Source organism: Onthophagus taurus, chromosome 7 (assembly GCF_036711975.1).
Source record: "Onthophagus taurus isolate NC chromosome 7, IU_Otau_3.0, whole genome shotgun sequence".
Lineage (NCBI taxonomy): Eukaryota > Metazoa > Arthropoda > Insecta > Coleoptera > Scarabaeidae > Onthophagus > Onthophagus taurus.
Genome location: NC_091972.1, coordinates 4,006,325 through 4,024,096, shown reverse-complemented (window position 1 = coordinate 4,024,096; position 17,772 = coordinate 4,006,325). Strand labels below are relative to the sequence as shown.

The window sequence follows — 17,772 nt, the reverse complement described above, 5'->3', positions numbered from 1 at the left end:
GTCTCATTGTGTACCCCAAAAAGATCGCATCGCGCGATTTATTTATCTTTCTTTTTTATTATTATTATTTAACGAGTGTCCGGTTTTAATTCTTTTAGAAATGTAGATCAGTATTACAATAGTTGTTCGAAGATGACTTACCGTGATTTTGTAACAGTAACCCAAATTGGAAACCTCTTCATGAATTAATTTAATCTCCTCGATTTTTTCATTTCTTGAAACAGGATTAAGTAAGAATGTTTTTCTTGTGTTAAATTTAAAACCAATAAGTTAATTAAATAAAGGATTTCAACAATTGAAATAAACTAAAATAGGAACAAACAAATTAAGTTAAAAATAACGTTACAATAACACATTTTAATTTAATTTATTGATTAATTAAAATCTGCACAAAACATATCTTGCTAGAATACATAATTAAACTATTTTTTTTGATTTAATTCATTTAAAGCTAATTGCATTGACCAAATACTAAGTGGTCTCATGTAACCAATACTTCTATAATAATTCTTCTCATACAAAGCTTCAGGAGTTTCAAAAGCTAATCCCAATTTGTCCCTCATTGTCTTATAAAGACCACCTGCAGTTTGAAAAGCTTCATCCACCATTCCCTAAAATAAAAAGGGATATGACGCAAATCAAATTTTAATTAATTCTTACTTCATAAATCATATTTGCAGCTAAACCATAAGTAACACCAGTCCACATTTCTTCACTTTGTACAGATATCTTATCGACTTTTCCTGTGGTTAAAAATCCGTTAACAGCCCCCATTTGCCCCTTAGCAAACTTCAAAACGTTATTTTCAAAAATCGTTTTTAAAGAGCTTTTAACATGGTTTTCAGGGAAAACTTCGTATTTTAATCCGCTCGTTCTTAAATACCAGTGGCCGCAAAGTTGATCAGACATAATAGTTTCTGATGGATTTTTAGATCCGCAATCGAAATTGTAAAATTTTCCATTCCACAATTTTTTTTCAAACGATTTTTGACCACGATCGAAAATTTCTTTATAAAAGTCATAATCGTCCGATTTTCCTAATACTTTCGTTATTTCCATCATTGAATAAATAGCAGATAACCATAAACCACCACAATAAGCACTAAAACAATTTAATTTAATAACAATATTAATAAGATTTTGTTAATTTACCTCGTTCCATTCATAACCCAACTATCGTAAGTTTCGTCGGGCATCCCTTCATTTTCAATTAAACCATCATGATCGGAATCAAATTTCAAAGTAAACGCCATAACGGTTTTACAAGCATCATATAAATCGCTTAAATACTGATTTGGATCACAGAAATTATTTGATTTCATTAATTTGTAATCTCTATAAACTTGCAAGACAAATTTTACGTTTAAATCTCTCCATTCGCTAACATCGTGTATTGGATAACCATTTAAAAGTGAATATGGCTCAAATTCTAAAAAAATTTTTTTTTAATTGTGTCATTTTTAAATTTTTTATTCAACCTGGATCTCCTAAGTCATGGGGAACTGTATTTTTAACTTTTCTCTCGACCGTTTTTCCATCATAAAGCATCCAAACTTTTCGTTTATCCTCGGCGAAAATTGCATCTTTAAATTGGTATTGAATCGATTGTTGTAAATGAGGAAAATTCATAATTAAAGCGTAAGATGCGTAAAAATGAACATCGTAAGTGTTGTACATGCGATATTCGTGTCCTTCTAAATAAGCAAATTTACCGTATTCGATCCTAAAATTAAATTTTTTTTGTTTAATTTAATATAAAAATATTAAATTAAATATTCTACTAAATATATACAGGTGTCTCACGTAACTGGTTCGTTAGAACTTTTTTAAAAATTTAAAATTTCCGACTTTCTCGCCATTGAATAATTCAATTTTTGGCCACCCTGTATAAGATACTCCGAGACAACAAATGACAATCTATTTGACAACATCTGAAGAGTAATCGTGCCAAAGTAGATCTTTTTTGAATGAACTTTGGCTGAGATATGGAGTTTTAAAGAGCATGTTGAAATTTACCAAAAAAAGTTTAAAACCAAAATAACTCGAAAACGAAAAACGCTAGGTTCCAATAACTTTTAAAAGCATTCCATTTAAAATAGCGAAGTTATGGTCTATTTCTGGTAGACCGGAAGTGGCGGCCATCTTGAAAATATTTTAGATCGAAAGTTCCGAATGAACAACCCATGCTGCCAAAATTTCAAATCTCTACGAATAGTGGAATCTGAAAAAGTTCTAACGAACCAGTTACGTGAGACACCCTGTATAATATTAAATATACAGGTATGTGAAATGTCTAGGACCAGTGCCGGCGCTTGCAAATGAAGCGCCAGGGTGCGGGAACCGGAGTGGCGTCCCCCCCTAAGTATTTTTATGACTGGAAATACTCTGGTCAGAAGATTAATTTGCAAGAAAAAGTCTGAAATTGCAATAGTTATAAACTAGACTTCAGCAAAAAACAGGAAGTACATTGTTCAAAGTCCACATGAAGTCTGAAATTACTGTTCAGAGAAAACAAAAAATTGATTATAAACCAAACATGATTTTTCATGGCAATACTTATGTGTTCAATAAAAGAATGCAAAGAATATGAACAAGAAACCAATGGACTTGTCTTGTTATTGCCCAGGACAGGAAATCACCAATACGGAAACTTTGCCAATGCAGGATAAGCACAAAAGCAAAGTAACAGCTGCAGAAATGAGGTACCGGATGGTACAAGATCCGTATAGATAATAAGAGGCTCCCAAAAAAATCTACTGCTTCTAAAAAACTAGATACTGCTATCTGAAGACTAGATACTGCTCTGGAAGATTAAATACTGCTTTCTGAAAACTAGATACTGCCGAAAGGTCTAAATACAGCATCTGGAATATTAAATACTGCTTTCTAAAGACTAGATACTGCTGACAGGTCTAAGTACTGCAAAAGAAAAATAAGATATTGTTGGAGAAAACATACATAACGTTGGCAGAAGACTAGATACTGCTTCTAGAAGACTAAATACTGCTTTTTGAAGACTAGATACTTCCGACAGGTCTAAATACAGCGTCTGGAACACTAAATACTGCCTTCTATAGACTAAAATTACTTTGTGGAGACTAAATACTGCCTTCTAAAGACTAGATATTGCTAACAGGTCTAAATACTGCAAAAGAAAGATAAAATATTTTGGAGAAAACATACATAACTTTGGCAGAAGACTAGATACTGCTTCTAGAAGAGTAAATACTGCTTTCTGAAGACTAGATACTGCCGACAGGTCTAAATACAACGTCTGGAACACTAAATACTGCCTTCTAAAGACTAAAATTGCTGTGTGAAGACTAAATACTGCTTTCTGAAGACTAGATACTGCTAACAGATCTAAATGCTGCAAAAGAAAGATAAAATATTTTGGAGGAAACATACATAACTTTGGCAGAAGACTAGATACTGCTTCTAGAAGAGTAAATACTGCTTTCTGAAGACTAGATACTGCCGACAGGTCTAAATACAGCGTCTGGAACACTAAATACTGCCTTCTAAAGACTAAAATTGCTGTGTGGAGACTAAATACTGCTTTTTGAAGACTAGATACTGCTAACAGGTCTAAATGCTGCAAAAGAAAGATAAAATATTTTGGAGGAAACATACATAACTTTGGCAGAAGACTAGATACTGCTTCTAGAAGAGTAAATACTGCTTTCTGAAGACTAGATACTGCCGACAGGTCTAAATACAGCGTCTGGAACACTAAATACTGCCTTCTAAAGACTAAAATTGCTGTGTGGAGACTAAATACTGCTTTCTGAAGACTAGATACTGCTGACAGGTCTAAATACTGCAAAAGAAAGATAGGATATTGTTGAAGAAAACATACATAACTTTGACAGAAGACTAGATACTGCTTCTAGAAGACTAAATACTGCTTTCTGAAGACTAGATACTGCTAACAGGTCTAAATACTGCAAAAGAAAGATAAAATATTTTGGAGAAAACATACATAACTTTGGCAGAAGACTAGATACTGCTTCTAGAAGACTAAATACTGCTTTCTGAAGACTAGATACTTCCGACAGGTCTAAATACAGCGTCTGGAACACTAAATACTGCCTTCTAAAGACTAAAATTGCTGTGTGGGGACTAAATGCTGCTTTCTGAAGACTAGATACTGCTAACAGGTCTAAACACTGCAAAAGAAAGGTAAAATATTTTGGAGAAAACATACATAACTTTGGCAGAAGACTAGATACTGCTTCTAAAAGACTAAATACTGCTTTCTGAAGACTAGATACTTCCGACAGGTCTAAATACAGCGTCTGGAACACAAAATACTGCCTTCTAAAGACTAAAATTGCTTTGTGAAGACTAAATACTGCTTTCTGAAGACTAGATACTGCTAACAGGTCTAAATACTGCAAAAGAAACACAAAATATTTTGGAGAAAACATACATAACTTTGGCAGAAGACTAGATACTGCTTCTAGAAGAGTAAATACTGCTTTCTGAAGACTAGATACTGCCGACAGGTCTAAATACAGCGTCTGGAACACTAAATACTGCCTTCTAAAGACTAAAATTGCTGTGTGGAGACTAAATACTGCTTTCTGAAGACTAGATACTGCTGACAGGTCTAAATACTGCAAAAGAAAGATAGGATATTGTTGAAGAAAACATACATAACTTTGACAGAAGATTAGATACTGCTTCTAGAAGACTAAATACTGCTTTCTGAAGACTAGATACTGCTAACAGGTCTAAATACTGCAAAAGAAAGATAAAATATTTTGGAGAAAACATACATAACTTTGGCAGAAGACTAGATACTGCTTCTAGAAGACTAAATACTGCTTTCTGAAGACTAGATACTTCCGACAGGTCTAAATACAGCGTCTGGAACACTAAATACTGCCTTCTAAAGACTAAAATTGCTGTGTGGGGACTAAATGCTGCTTTCTGAAGACTAGATACTGCTAACAGGTCTAAATACTGCAAAAGAAAGATAAAATATTTTGGAGAAAACATACATAACTTTGGCAGAAGACTAGATACTGCTTCTAGAAGACTAAATACTGCTTTCTGATGACTAGATACTTCCGACAGGTCTAAATACTGCGTCTGGAACACTAAATACTGCCTTCTAAAGACTAAAATTGCTTTGTGGAGACTAAATACTGCTTTCTGAAGACTAGATACTGCTAACAGGTCTAGATACTGCAAAAGAAAGATAAAATATTTTGGAGAAAACATACAGAACTTTGGCAGAAGACTAGATACTGCTTCTAGAAGACTAAATAGTGCTTTCTGAAGACTAGATACTTCCGACAGGTCTAAATACAGCGTCTGGAACACTAAATACTGCCTTCTAAAGACTAAAATTGCTTTGTGGAGACTAAATACTGCTTTCTGAAGACTAGGTACTGCTGACAGATCTAAATACTGCAAAAGAGAGATAAGATATTGTTGGAGAAAACATTAAAAAGGCGCCAGCGCCCCCTTTTAGGCGACGGCCGGGTGCAGTGCAGCCCTTGCACCCCCTGGTAGCGTCGCCTCTGTCTGGGACATAGCCAATAACTTCACCATTTGTGGTTTTGAAGAAAAATGTTTTAAATACAAGTTTCTTTATTTATCGTGGCGCATTTTTTGACGATATTTGCTTGTTTACATTGTTTTTTGTTTCGTTGCTATGGCAACCAACATTGTTATTTTAAATGGAATGCATATGCTTTTTTTGCATACTTTGATAGAGGGTAAATCCCTCTATGCGATGAACATATCAAATCATATAGCTGTATAAGAAAAAAATCGAAAAAAAATGAGTTTTCTGAAAATATAAAATCAGCAAATTACAATCAAAGTAGGCGCCGCAATAACGATGTTGACAGCTTTAAATGTCAAAAAAATGACAGTTTCAACAATTATGAAAAGTTAATGATGTATGGATAGGGTGACACACATTTTATGTAATTTTGTCATTGGTAGCTGTCTTCGACCGTCCACTTTTTGGAAGGTTTTTAACACTTCCGGTGTTAAAGAATTTTTTTTAACATTTTGAATACTGTGGAGGTGTAATTTGTGTATCCAAGTAAATACTGGGACCGACGCAATGTGCAAGGGATTTTGGGAAGCCACTAATTTGCCATGTCGTTTGATTTTTAAAAGGATTTTTATTTGGTCATTGCCCCGAATGTAATTCGAAATTCCAAGGATCCACCTATAAAAAGCCTTCTGAACATGAAGATGTATTGATACGTTACTCATTAAGTGGTGAATTTTAATAATAATCGTCATCAAAACACAACGATTTTTAAATAACGAGTCTGCCCTCCGTATAAGAGCGTTAGAAGCGCGAAAAAGAATGAGGTGAAAAAATGCCAAAAGATTTACAAAGTTAAATTAAAAAAATTACATTAAAAATTACCTTGGATCATTTTGATTTAAATTAGCCACTTCTTCTTTTTCTAAGGTAACCCAAATACTCCCACCATCCGAAATAAAATAACTTTCATTAAACAAAGCAGATTTATACCAATCAGGTAAATTATTATTATTTAATACTGGTTCTTGCCAATTATAAATATCTTCTTCCCAACGTTTATAATTTTTAAATACATAATCAACGATTTTTAAAGCGGGTTTATCACTTCCAAAGAATTTTGTATAATACTTAAAATATTTTTGAACTCTATCATGGAAATAAACTATGGGCATATCCCAAACTAAACAAGTTTCGATTTCACCGCTTTGTTGAGGTAAAACATGGATTTGCGCAGCAATTGCGCTACCAACTTCACCAAAAACATGATCATCTTTGTTTTTCTCAACAACTTTGCCAAATCTGCCATGTTTTAAAAGCGGAAGCCATACATCTCTTCCATCACCTTTTGGTTCAAAGTGTAATAATCTAGAAATTTCCAAGTCATCTTTTTTTCTTATAGAAAGCGCATAACAACAAGGTAATTTATCGATTGTGTTATAAATTAAAACTCCTTCATTATCCAAATATGAAAATTGTTTTAAACTACATGTAGCTAAATTTAAAATGGAAATAAATATTAAATTAGAATGTAATAAATACAGGGTGATTCACATAAGAACCGACACAGAGCAGGGACATAGAGGACAATAAATTAAGATGATTTAACTCAACTTATCTCTATACTAAGTTATACCCCTGAGGAGTTATAGGTCTTCAAAGTTGGGTCTTAAATTTTTAAAATATCTTCGTAATACATTAAGCTAGAGAAACCAAATTTGGTATACGTTTTGTGTGTACCGAAGGTATTAATTGAGACCAACTGAGGCATTTCAAAGGGTTGATTAAGGGTGATGGTACCCTAAATTTTGACAGATTTTTTTAACCTTTCGGTGGATTTAATACATTATTACCTCATTTTATGTGGAATTTAATTCTAAAACTTTTTTTACTCTTATTATTTTTTAAAAAACATTGTCGTTTTCATAAAAAACTCAAATAACTAAAGACACGTATTTCGTTAATGCTAAATCATCGAAAATGCAGTAGTCGGCTGTGAAATTGTACGTCAAACTTGACAAATAGGTTATAAAACGTTATCAAATAATTTTACAACCTATTTGTCAAGAAAAGTTTTAGAGTTAAATTCCACATGAAATGAAGTAGTAATGTATTAAATCCATCAAAAGGTTAAAAAGATCTGTCAAAATTTAGGGAATTTGTTACCAATTAAATACCCTTGGTACACTCATAACATATACCAAATTTGGTTTTTCTAGCTTAATTTATTACGAAGATATTGCACTTTTTAAAAATTTAAGAACCAACTTTCAAGCATAGAAAATAGCTTCGTAGAAATGCAACTCTCAAAAAAAAACTTCATACTAAAAATTGAACGCAAATGGCGCCATCTGTTAGGGATATTTTGGAATTATTCAGCTAAGAACCGAACCATTAGAATACAGGTTTGTATATAAAAGCTCCAAGCACAAAATAACTGTTTGGAAAGTGTTTGGAGCTACTATGTGGCTCCAATTAACGTTCCGATTGGTTGGGAATCCCTCAGATGCAATTACCTATGGCAATTACACCTGTCAAATAATGCCGCATATATCGCATCATATGACATGTGAGGTTGAATCTGGCGAGCTTCCAACAACTTATAACCTTAGCTGAAACAAAGCTATAATGTCAATTATAATCTAATTACTTAATCATACCATTATTACTTTATTATACTCTTACTGAAAAATCACTTTAAAATGACGTTTTCATCTGTCATTCTGAACAAACTTCAACTTTATAATTTTAAAAGTTGAAGTTAGCTGCAAATTTAAAAATATAACACGAATTGGAATCTATACCTTTTAAATTAAAAGAATGATACTGGTAATAATTGAAGACACGAGTGGATGAAGGTGCTATGTAACACGGGAACAATTTTGAGTTATTCGCGTTTAAAGTTTTTTGTTTGGAACTTTTTACTATTTATTTCTTTTATTTCTTTTTTCATATTATTCAATTTATTTCAACAACAAAATATATTACAGTATAATAACTTTACAAAATGAAGATAAGTTAAGGAATTACAAGAAAGAATATGTACATGGCACTTTTATCCACTAAATGAGAGACAAATTTAAAATTTATTACGAATGAAAGATGTCATCTAAAGTATTTTTTTTCTTCGCGTAAAATATTTTCGTAATATAATAAGCAACTGTTGTTTCAAATTCAGTAACTTTTCTTTAGAAATATTGCCATATTTTTCCGAAACTCTGTCTGGATAAACACATATTTCTGTAGTCTTTTTATTTTTTTTTTAGCAATTGACAATTTCAAATTCGGTATTTTCATCCAGACATTCCTTGTACGAATACTCTCCAAACTTATCCACCCTAATCCACCTGATACCATCTCTAAAATGTATTTTTTTTCTGTTATATAAACCGAGTTTTAGAGGCAATTGATCAAACTTTTTAAAATGGTTTTCCATATTCATAACATGTGCATTTTTCGTGCTTGAAGTTGTTATGATGTCTCTGTACTGATCGGGTACAAAAACCCGTTCACATTTTTTTATAGTTTTTTCAATTCTTCCGAAATCTCTATCAGAGTCCAAATAAGAATGTCCAACCTCTGGGAATTTATGATTAATTGTTCTAAACATGCCCTTCAAAATTAGGAGCTGATATAAAGCAATGATATTAAAATTTTTGTTTTGGCCGGCACAAGAATCTGACCAAATTATTAGGTGATTAATCTCAGGGTTACTTTCTTTAACCATTTGGGCGAAATAATACAAACAGCTCGCAATTTCGCTGCTCCCTCTATTGGCAACGTCTTCAGTCCACGTAAAAAAATAAGGTTGTTCTTCTTTTGATATGAAATGTATACCAAAATTGTAAAACCACATCTGTCTCAGATAGAAAGCCTTAGATGTGGTTATTCTTGGCAGAAGCATGGTTTGTTGTAGATCCATGGTGAGATAACCAATTTCGTTGTTGCTTTTAACCTATCCTTTTTCTGTTCTTCAAACGCCTTTCTGTACCTCTCTTTATGTTCTTCATTGCTTTCACCGCTGTCGCAAGTGCTGCAAGTGTCGCTCTTAGGTTGTCCAAAAGATAAATTAAATTTTGTAGAAAAAATGTTGCTATATGAACATAATTTTACTATGTACTCTTCTGGAAATTTTTTGGTGCGACATTCGTTTATATACAACCTGTACATTTTAGCTATATTTAGCAGCAGAGAAAGATAAATCTTATTAATATTTTTATTCCTTGAATAATGTGATTGTTCGGCAGGAAATCTTTTTATGTGGTCAACAATGGATTCAACAACTTCAGCTGGCAATTTATGGGGCCTTTTATCATGGCAGCCTCTTCTGTCTGGACTTGGAACTACCTCACCTGATTTCAGCTTTCTCTGAATAACAGCAACTTTTTTTCTACCAATTTGATATAATGACATAAAAGCAAGTTTGCAAACTTGCGTTTGTGTTGCATTATAAGTTATAAAATATTTAAATGAAAACTGTTTTGGATTTTTAGCTGAAGATCTATGGCGCTGAACTGGGCCAATTTTTATACTTTTGAAAAGTAAAATATTTTTGGAATTCTGATTTAACTTGTAGAAACTTTTAAATATATTTTCTCTTGAGTTGACTTCAAACTTCTCATCGCAAATTTAATCTGCAACGATCCGTACACAGTACATTTTTTAGATTTGGACTCTTAGCGGCAATTTCTTTTCCCGTTTGAGAAATATATTTTTCCCCTCGATCTCTTGCAATCCTTGCCGTTTCCCTTTTCCACTTACTTGGATCCCTCTTCCTTTTCCTAGCAATCTTTTCTGAAAGTTCAAATATTTTCTTTTTTAGGTTTTGATTTTTTTCTGTCGAGATACTATCTGAATTATTTGGGGTATCTTCTCCCATTGTGTGTTTAGGTGTGCCAATGTGTGCCAATACATTTCCTTTGAATTTCATTGTCAAATCACTTGAATTATTCTCTTGTACCGCAATATTATGTTTATTTAAATCAGTGCTTATACATTCGTCTTGGCCAATACAGAACCCAAATCCCATACCTGAATCTAAAGATAAATGAACCCAATATTCATGTTACTTAACCATACAAAAAGAGGAAAACGCATACCACCATTAACCGGACGTAATTCAGCCATTTGAAACATAAATTAGCATGTGGAATTTATTTTTATTTACACGATTTAGCACCTGTCAAAATTTAGTTAAATACAAACAAATCACGGTAACTTGATCTGCACTATTGAAGGAAACAAAATAGATAAAGGTGTTAAAATCACATAGCACCTTTATCCATTAACTTAATTTAGATTGTGAAACTCATAGCACCTTCATCAACCGGTACTTTGCAAAAAAGTAAGAATTAATCTGCAAAACATCTTTAGACGTTTAAATTACTGCATAAAACACTTAAAAAGCCAAAAATCCTAAAATTCTCAAAATTGTTACATAACACCTTTATCCACTCGCGTCTTCAATTGTCTCTCTTCATTCCCACTATTAATAATAAAATTGTTATTTAATTAAATTATTTCAGTATAGACGCTAATGCCATCTTACGGTGGGATTTCGACATACAATCAGTCCCAAGTTCCCTGGGGCTGCTTTGAAGGCCTATAACTCCTCAAGTGTGCAACTTAGTATAGAGGTAAATTAATTTAATCATCTTAATTTATTGTCCTCTACTCACTCTGTGTTGGTTCTTATATGAATCACCCTGTATAATAAATACTTTACCTGATTTATCTTCTTTGGTACCAATTCCATTTTTAAATGTAAATGTAATTGTAACAAATCTTTCTTTATCACACGTGTTTTGAATGTTCCAAACAAAAACAGCACATGGTAAAGATGAATCCTTAAATTTTAATTTACATTCATCAAACAAATAAAAATTAAATTAAAAAAATACCTTATAATTATGTGGTATTACAGGACTAATTTGTCTACAAATTAATTTAACACCATATTGACTCAAATCAAATTCAGTCCAAGCTCTCGGGTATAAGCCGGTGTAATTACAAAGTTTGGGATCGATAAAAGATCTCCAACTTGTTAAAACATCCGGTTTTTTTCTATAAACATATCAAAATTAATTTATTTAAAAAAATTAAGGTTAAATTAACTGACTCATATGTGGACAATAAGCTTTGAAAAATGGTTTTTCTTTTTTCATCTTGTATTGTAACAATAAACTGATTAGCATCGATAGTTTCATATTCATATCTGCCTGGTTTTAATTGATACCTACAAAATTCACCTTTATAACCCCTTCCGATGGTTCCACAACCAATTCCCCCCAAAGGAACACCTAAAAAAATATTTTTTAAATTAATTAAATTTTATCACAAGAAATGGTACTACCATAAATTCTTTTAGCTCTTTCAGGTCTAACATAGTCCATAACAGCTCGTCTACCTTGGAATTTTATTTTTAAATAATAAATCACATATCTAAAAAACAAACATAACCTCAAATTTTTAATTAATTAAAGAATTATTATATTTTTACCTTATTATTAAATGTAACATTTGCCATAATTGTCCGAATGTGGGTACACGAGTTTGACTCCAATTTTCAGGATATTCATGGTCAAGTTTTAATTTTAAACCGTATTTTGGAATATCGCTTACATCATAACCTCTTTCGTTCATGTTTTTGTCGTTCAAATCTAAAAAAACGTTCTTAAACTAAAATCAAACTTTTTTGTCGAGAAAATAATTATTAAAGTCCTATTTTATAGTAAATTATATCACTAAATGGGTCATTATCAATTGATTGTAGTTAAAATTTCTTATCTATTATGAATCATTTTTCAATAACCTCTAAAACTTTGTACTACTTGAACGTTACCTAATTTTAGGTTTTCTTTATATCAAATAAATCAATAAAACGATATAACAATAAAAAGGTTTAAGTTTTCTTTATTGAACCAAAGTGTGTACAAAAACAGATTCTTATTTAATTTAACATCTTCAATTATTATTATTCAAAATATTGTAATTGTAAAAAAAATTTAACCAATGAAATTCATAACTACAAGGTGCAGCACAATATGAGCAAATATAAAATCAGCAAATCCTCTTTCTGGGCTTATTCCAACAAATTGACTGCGATTTTCTGGGTTAACTTGTAAACGAAGACAAACTTAAAAAAATAATATTATTAAAGCAAAATCAAAAACAAATGTTTTTTATTTGTACCTGCTAAGACAAAACAGCTTACGCTAGAAATAAAACCACTCAAAAAGGAATTGAAGGGAAACGTTCCCACTAACAGACAATACACGAATTGAACGATCCCGGTAAGTAAGATGTATAAAAGGTAAGCATCAATAATTTTTAATTTTTTCGGCGTTTTCGTAGCGTATTCTGTGTAGAATTTCTTCAAAACAGCTCCTACTTTAGCCATTTCTTATAAATTTTGCGTTTCTAACCTATAAAGTCAACGACACCGGTGACAACTCGATTGACACGCAATAATCATGAAATTAGTTACAGTTGATTTTATTGATTTATTTCAAGAAGTAATAAAATTTTAAATTAAACAATAATAACTTTTATATTAATACAACCCAATTAATTTATTAAAATAATTAAAATTAATTTAACAATTGGTTATAAATTAAAAAAATATCTTTGTGATTTGGTTCCAACAAAAATAAAAATCCCTAGAATCCAATCAAAAACTTTTTATAATAACACAGAATTAATTAGAATTTTTAACTAAAATACTATGCAGAAATATGAAAAATTAGAGAAAATAGGTGAAGGAACTTATGGTACAGTATTTAAAGCAAAAAATAGAGAAACTCACGAAATAGTTGCGTTAAAAAGAGTACGTTTAGATGATGATGATGAAGGAGTACCATCGTCAGCTTTACGAGAAATTTGTCTTTTAAAAGAATTAAAACACAAAAATATAGTACGACTTTACGATGTTTTACACAGCGATAAAAAGCTTACTTTAGTATTCGAACATTGCGACCAAGATTTAAAGAAATACTTTGATAGTTTAAATGGAGATATTGATTCCGATGTGGTTAAATCGTTTATGTATCAATTATTAAGAGGTCTTGCTTTTTGTCATAGTCATAATGTCTTGCATAGAGATTTAAAACCTCAAAATTTATTAATTAATAAAAATGGTGAGTTGAAACTGGCAGATTTTGGATTAGCTAGAGCATTTGGAATTCCTGTAAAATGTTACTCAGCTGAGGTGGTTACTTTGTGGTATCGACCGCCTGATGTGTTATTTGGAGCTAAATTATACACAACTTCCATTGATATGTGGAGTGCGGGTTGTATTTTTGCTGAATTAACTAATGCCGGACGTCCTTTATATCCTGGAGCTGATGTTGATGATCAATTAAGAAGGATTTTTAGGATGTTGGGGACTCCTACTGATGAAACTTGGCCGGGAATGTCTAGTTTACCTGATTATAAACCTTATCCTTTGTATCAACCAAATTTAAGTTTATTACAGGTTGGTTATTTTTTGATTAAAATTTTTTTATTAAAAAAGATTATTTTTTAGGTTGTGCCAAAATTGGGAAATCGAGGGCGCGATTTATTACAAAGACTATTAGTTTGTAATCCAACTCAAAGAATGTCTGCAGAAGATGCTATGCAACATGCTTATTTTAGTGATTTAAATATTAATATTAAAAATGATAGGTGTTAAATGATTTTGTATATATTTTTACTTCATATTGAAGAAAAAAAAACTGGGGTATAATTCATGAATGTGTCATGTAGCTTAAAAATCGACAATTTTTTTAATCGACGGGAAATTACTCGTGTAAGCAGTTACAAACAAAGAAAAGAGCGAAAAAGTGTAAAACTTACCGAAAAATCACTTTAAAGTTTTGACGTGACGTCACTTTTTGTGACGTCATCGACCATGCTATTGGTATTGCAATACCAATACTGTGATATTGGTTGCATACTTGCAATGATGACGTCGGGTATGGTAATTAATTCTGTACTGAGAGCTGATATAAGTCCAAATTGACTTAATCGTAGAATAGCCGAAAATGTCTAATTTTTAACTTCAAATAATAATAAAATAATAATTCTCATGCTTTTACCTCACAAATAAAGCTCGAAAATATCGGTATTTTTTAATATTAATAGTCTGTAAATAAAAATATGCTATTAATGAGTTTTTATCAAAAATTTTTATTTTTACAAAATTGTTGGATTTACATCTTGGCTCTAAAAGATTATTTGGGACTTAAAACATAAGAATTTGTAACAATATGAACTAAAAAATATAAGTAAACTTATTATATTTTTTCTGGAACAAATTTGAAACTTTAAAACCTATTAACTTATTATTATTAATCATCATTAGGAAATTTTGAGGCCTCTTTAGCCTAAGGTAAATTCCTAAAGTAATCCTGATATTCTTCAGGAACCCACTTAAGAAGGGTTAAAAGATTTTCATATTTGGCTTTACTTATAGATTTTCTAGAATGTCTTAATTGGGGCAAATTTTTCGGTATGTTTGAAGCTTTTCGAAGGTTTCTATTTAAATTAATGGAGCGAAAGTGTTCTTTAAATGGTGTTTTAAAAAACAAAGTCAATGTAAATTTTTTAGGGTTTCTGTTGGTATTATCTAGGACCCTTATAAAATTTATGTTGTTTTCCTGATTTTTAGTAACATTTGCAATAACTAAATAGTTAAGGTTAAAATACTAATAAATTTTTAGATAAATACGATTTTAACGACGTACATATTTATTGTAAAAGCGTTTGTTATACACCTTTTCTTTTTGAATAACGAAAGCTCAAACGTCAGTGTGACATATCTATTTCAAAACATGATAAAACAAAACTCGCTGTTAATTTTGCCAACTTTACAACAATTTGACAGGTATTATAGAAAAAAAATGAACTATATTGTTTCTCGTAGAATTTGTAGCCATAATTTAAACTGTTCTCCTTCATTACTTTTTTTTCTTGATATGAATGGTGCTGTTAATGATGAATAAAATGTACTAACATTTTTAAAATCTTCTAGACCCATAGAGAATACATTAAATGGGGGTTGTTTACAATTACGAATAAAATTTATCCAATCAGTGCAAGTAAAAATCGTAAATGGTTTTGTTTTCTTGTTTGCACGTTCAAAAACGCTATGCTGACAATCTATTTCCATATGAATATAGCCTCGTAATAAAAATTTATGATTTATAACCTGAATGCTGGGAAATACTTGCATTGCATACATGTACATTACAATCATCATCATATTTCGGTTTTGTCCGGCATAATTGTCTGTCCAAAGTGTTAATTCCGTTTCCATTTTTTGATTCCTTAGGATTTCTATAAGTTCTAAATGGCTTAAACTTATTTTTTGTACTCATAGCATGTAGATACCTATTTCCCGCGCAGAGAGGACGTGCGGGAAACGCGTTTTCCCGCACAAATGTTTTTTGTTACCGCAGCTAACAGGAATATTTAATGACCAAATGTGCATGTTTATAAGAAAAGGTTAATAAGAACGTTTTATACATTCAAATCACACTATACACTCAATTTTGATGTGTAGATTAATTTTGGACTTACGACTATTTTGCACTAAAAACGAAAGGACCTTGTGGCTATGAGGTATTAGCCAACATAATAATACAATAATTATAAAATTAACTTTTGGCAGACTTTTATTTTGCGTCTGTTATGTTTGCTTCAAAAACAATTGTGTGGCAAATATAAAAATAATAATAAATGAAAATACATTTTGTTTTTAAATGGAGCTGCTGCCACAGCACGCTACATCCACTTCCCCTCCTATAAAGAAAGAACAGAAAGAGGGATAACATTTAGTCAAAAATTTGAATTAAAATTTAAAATGTACTTTTTTAGTTTTATTAATTATTAAATTGTTGACTTCAGGAGAAACGTTTTCGTTCAGAAAGAAAGCCGGTTTCAGCAAATCGAGGCTTACATTTATTTCTTTACTGTCTTTCAATACAACGAAAAATTTTGAAAATCTCTTCAACACTCTGAAGGGACCTTCGTACCTAGGAGACAACGTAGGTTTAATTCCAGTAATTTTAACAAATACAAAGTTTGACCTGAATAATTCTTTGTGAACAAAAGGTTTTTGGCTGGAATGTATAGTTGACTGAACTGGTTTAATGTCAGCAAAAGATGATTTTAAACGTGATAATAATGGTTCAGTTTCAATTGATGGTTCGGTAGGTAAGAAAAATTCTCCTGGTAATCTGAGTTGCTGACCATAAACCAATTCAGCGGATGAGCAACCTAAATCCTCCTTTAGGGATGACCTGAGACCTAGGAGAATCAAAGGCAAGTCATTGTTCCATCTAGAAGAATTACCTCGAGCAATAATCGCTGATTTCAAAGTACGGTGAAATCGTTCAATCATACCGTTACTTTGTGGGTGATAAGCAGATGTGTGTATTTGATGAGTACCTAAAAATAATTGGAATTTTGAAAATAATAGTGATTCGAATTGTCGTCCTTGATCGTGAGTGATCATGGTAGGAATACCGAAACGGCTGAAGTAATGCCTGAAAAGAGTATCTGCAATAGAGGCTGTAGAGATATCTTTTAGAGGAAAAGCCTCTGGCCACCGCGTGAAACGCTCAATGACTGTGAGCAGATAAGTACATCCAAGAGATGGAACAAGTGGGCCAACCAAATCAATGTGAATGTGTTCAAATCGAACTTTTGGAACTTTGATTTTGAGAATTGGCGATTTTGTATGCCTTTGTATCTTAACTTTCTGGCATTGTAAACATGATTTTGTCCAAATACGAATTTGTTTTGACATATGAGGCCAAAAGAATTTTGTTTTTATTAAATGAATGGTTGCTCGAATGCCAGGGTGAGATAAACCATGAAATTTTTGTATAACTATTTCTCTAAATTGCTGCGGAATGTAGATTCGCGGAGATTCCGTTGATATTTCACACCATAATTTGATATCAGGTAGCGTTGTGGGTTGTAGCAATAACTGATAGGGTGTTGTAGTGTGAGTGTGAGAAAATTGTTTATGTAGTAGGTTCGACAATTCGATATCTGTGACTTGAGCTTTGTAAAGTGTAAGTGTGTCGGGGTACTGAGAATTTAGGGATTCAATATTTGTCCTGGACAAAGCGTCTGCAACAATATTGGAATTTCCCTTAATGTATCTCACATCGGATGTATATTGTGTTATGTAATTTAGGTACCTGGTTTGTCGTGGTGTTTTTTCTGTTGATGAAAATATTGCCGTAGTTATAGGTTTGTGGTCGGTG

General features: G+C 31.7%; 3 protein-coding genes across 3 annotated transcripts; 1 reads left to right on the top strand and 2 right to left on the bottom strand.

Annotated features, from left to right (window-relative positions):
- Positions 1-351: 351 nt before the first annotated feature.
- LOC111421386 (non-lysosomal glucosylceramidase) lies at positions 352-12,248 on the bottom strand. Its single transcript, XM_023054526.2, has 10 exons — positions 12,015-12,248; positions 11,868-11,956; positions 11,634-11,814; positions 11,416-11,578; positions 11,241-11,361; positions 6,401-7,010; positions 1,479-1,723; positions 1,153-1,429; positions 661-1,102; positions 352-611 (listed from the first exon to the last, which is right to left on the bottom strand). Exons 1-10 carry the CDS (start codon positions 12,155-12,157, stop codon positions 423-425), a joined length of 2,460 nt encoding a protein of 819 aa, XP_022910294.2. The 5' UTR covers positions 12,158-12,248; the 3' UTR covers positions 352-422.
- A 163-nt stretch (positions 12,249-12,411) lies between these two features.
- LOC111421387 (dolichyl-diphosphooligosaccharide--protein glycosyltransferase subunit) lies at positions 12,412-12,979 on the bottom strand. The gene is made up of 2 exons (XM_023054528.2): positions 12,707-12,979; positions 12,412-12,650 (listed from the first exon to the last, which is right to left on the bottom strand). Exons 1-2 carry the CDS (start codon positions 12,912-12,914, stop codon positions 12,520-12,522), a joined length of 339 nt encoding a protein of 112 aa, XP_022910296.1. The 5' UTR covers positions 12,915-12,979; the 3' UTR covers positions 12,412-12,519.
- Positions 12,980-13,162: 183 nt separating this feature from the next.
- On the top strand, positions 13,163-14,187 carry LOC111421388 (Cyclin-dependent kinase 5). Its single transcript, XM_023054529.2, has 2 exons — positions 13,163-13,988; positions 14,040-14,187. The coding sequence occupies exons 1-2, from the start codon at positions 13,239-13,241 to the stop codon at positions 14,184-14,186; spliced, it is 897 nt and encodes a 298-aa protein (XP_022910297.1). The 5' UTR covers positions 13,163-13,238; the 3' UTR covers position 14,187.
- The last annotated feature ends 3,585 nt before the right edge of the window (positions 14,188-17,772 follow it).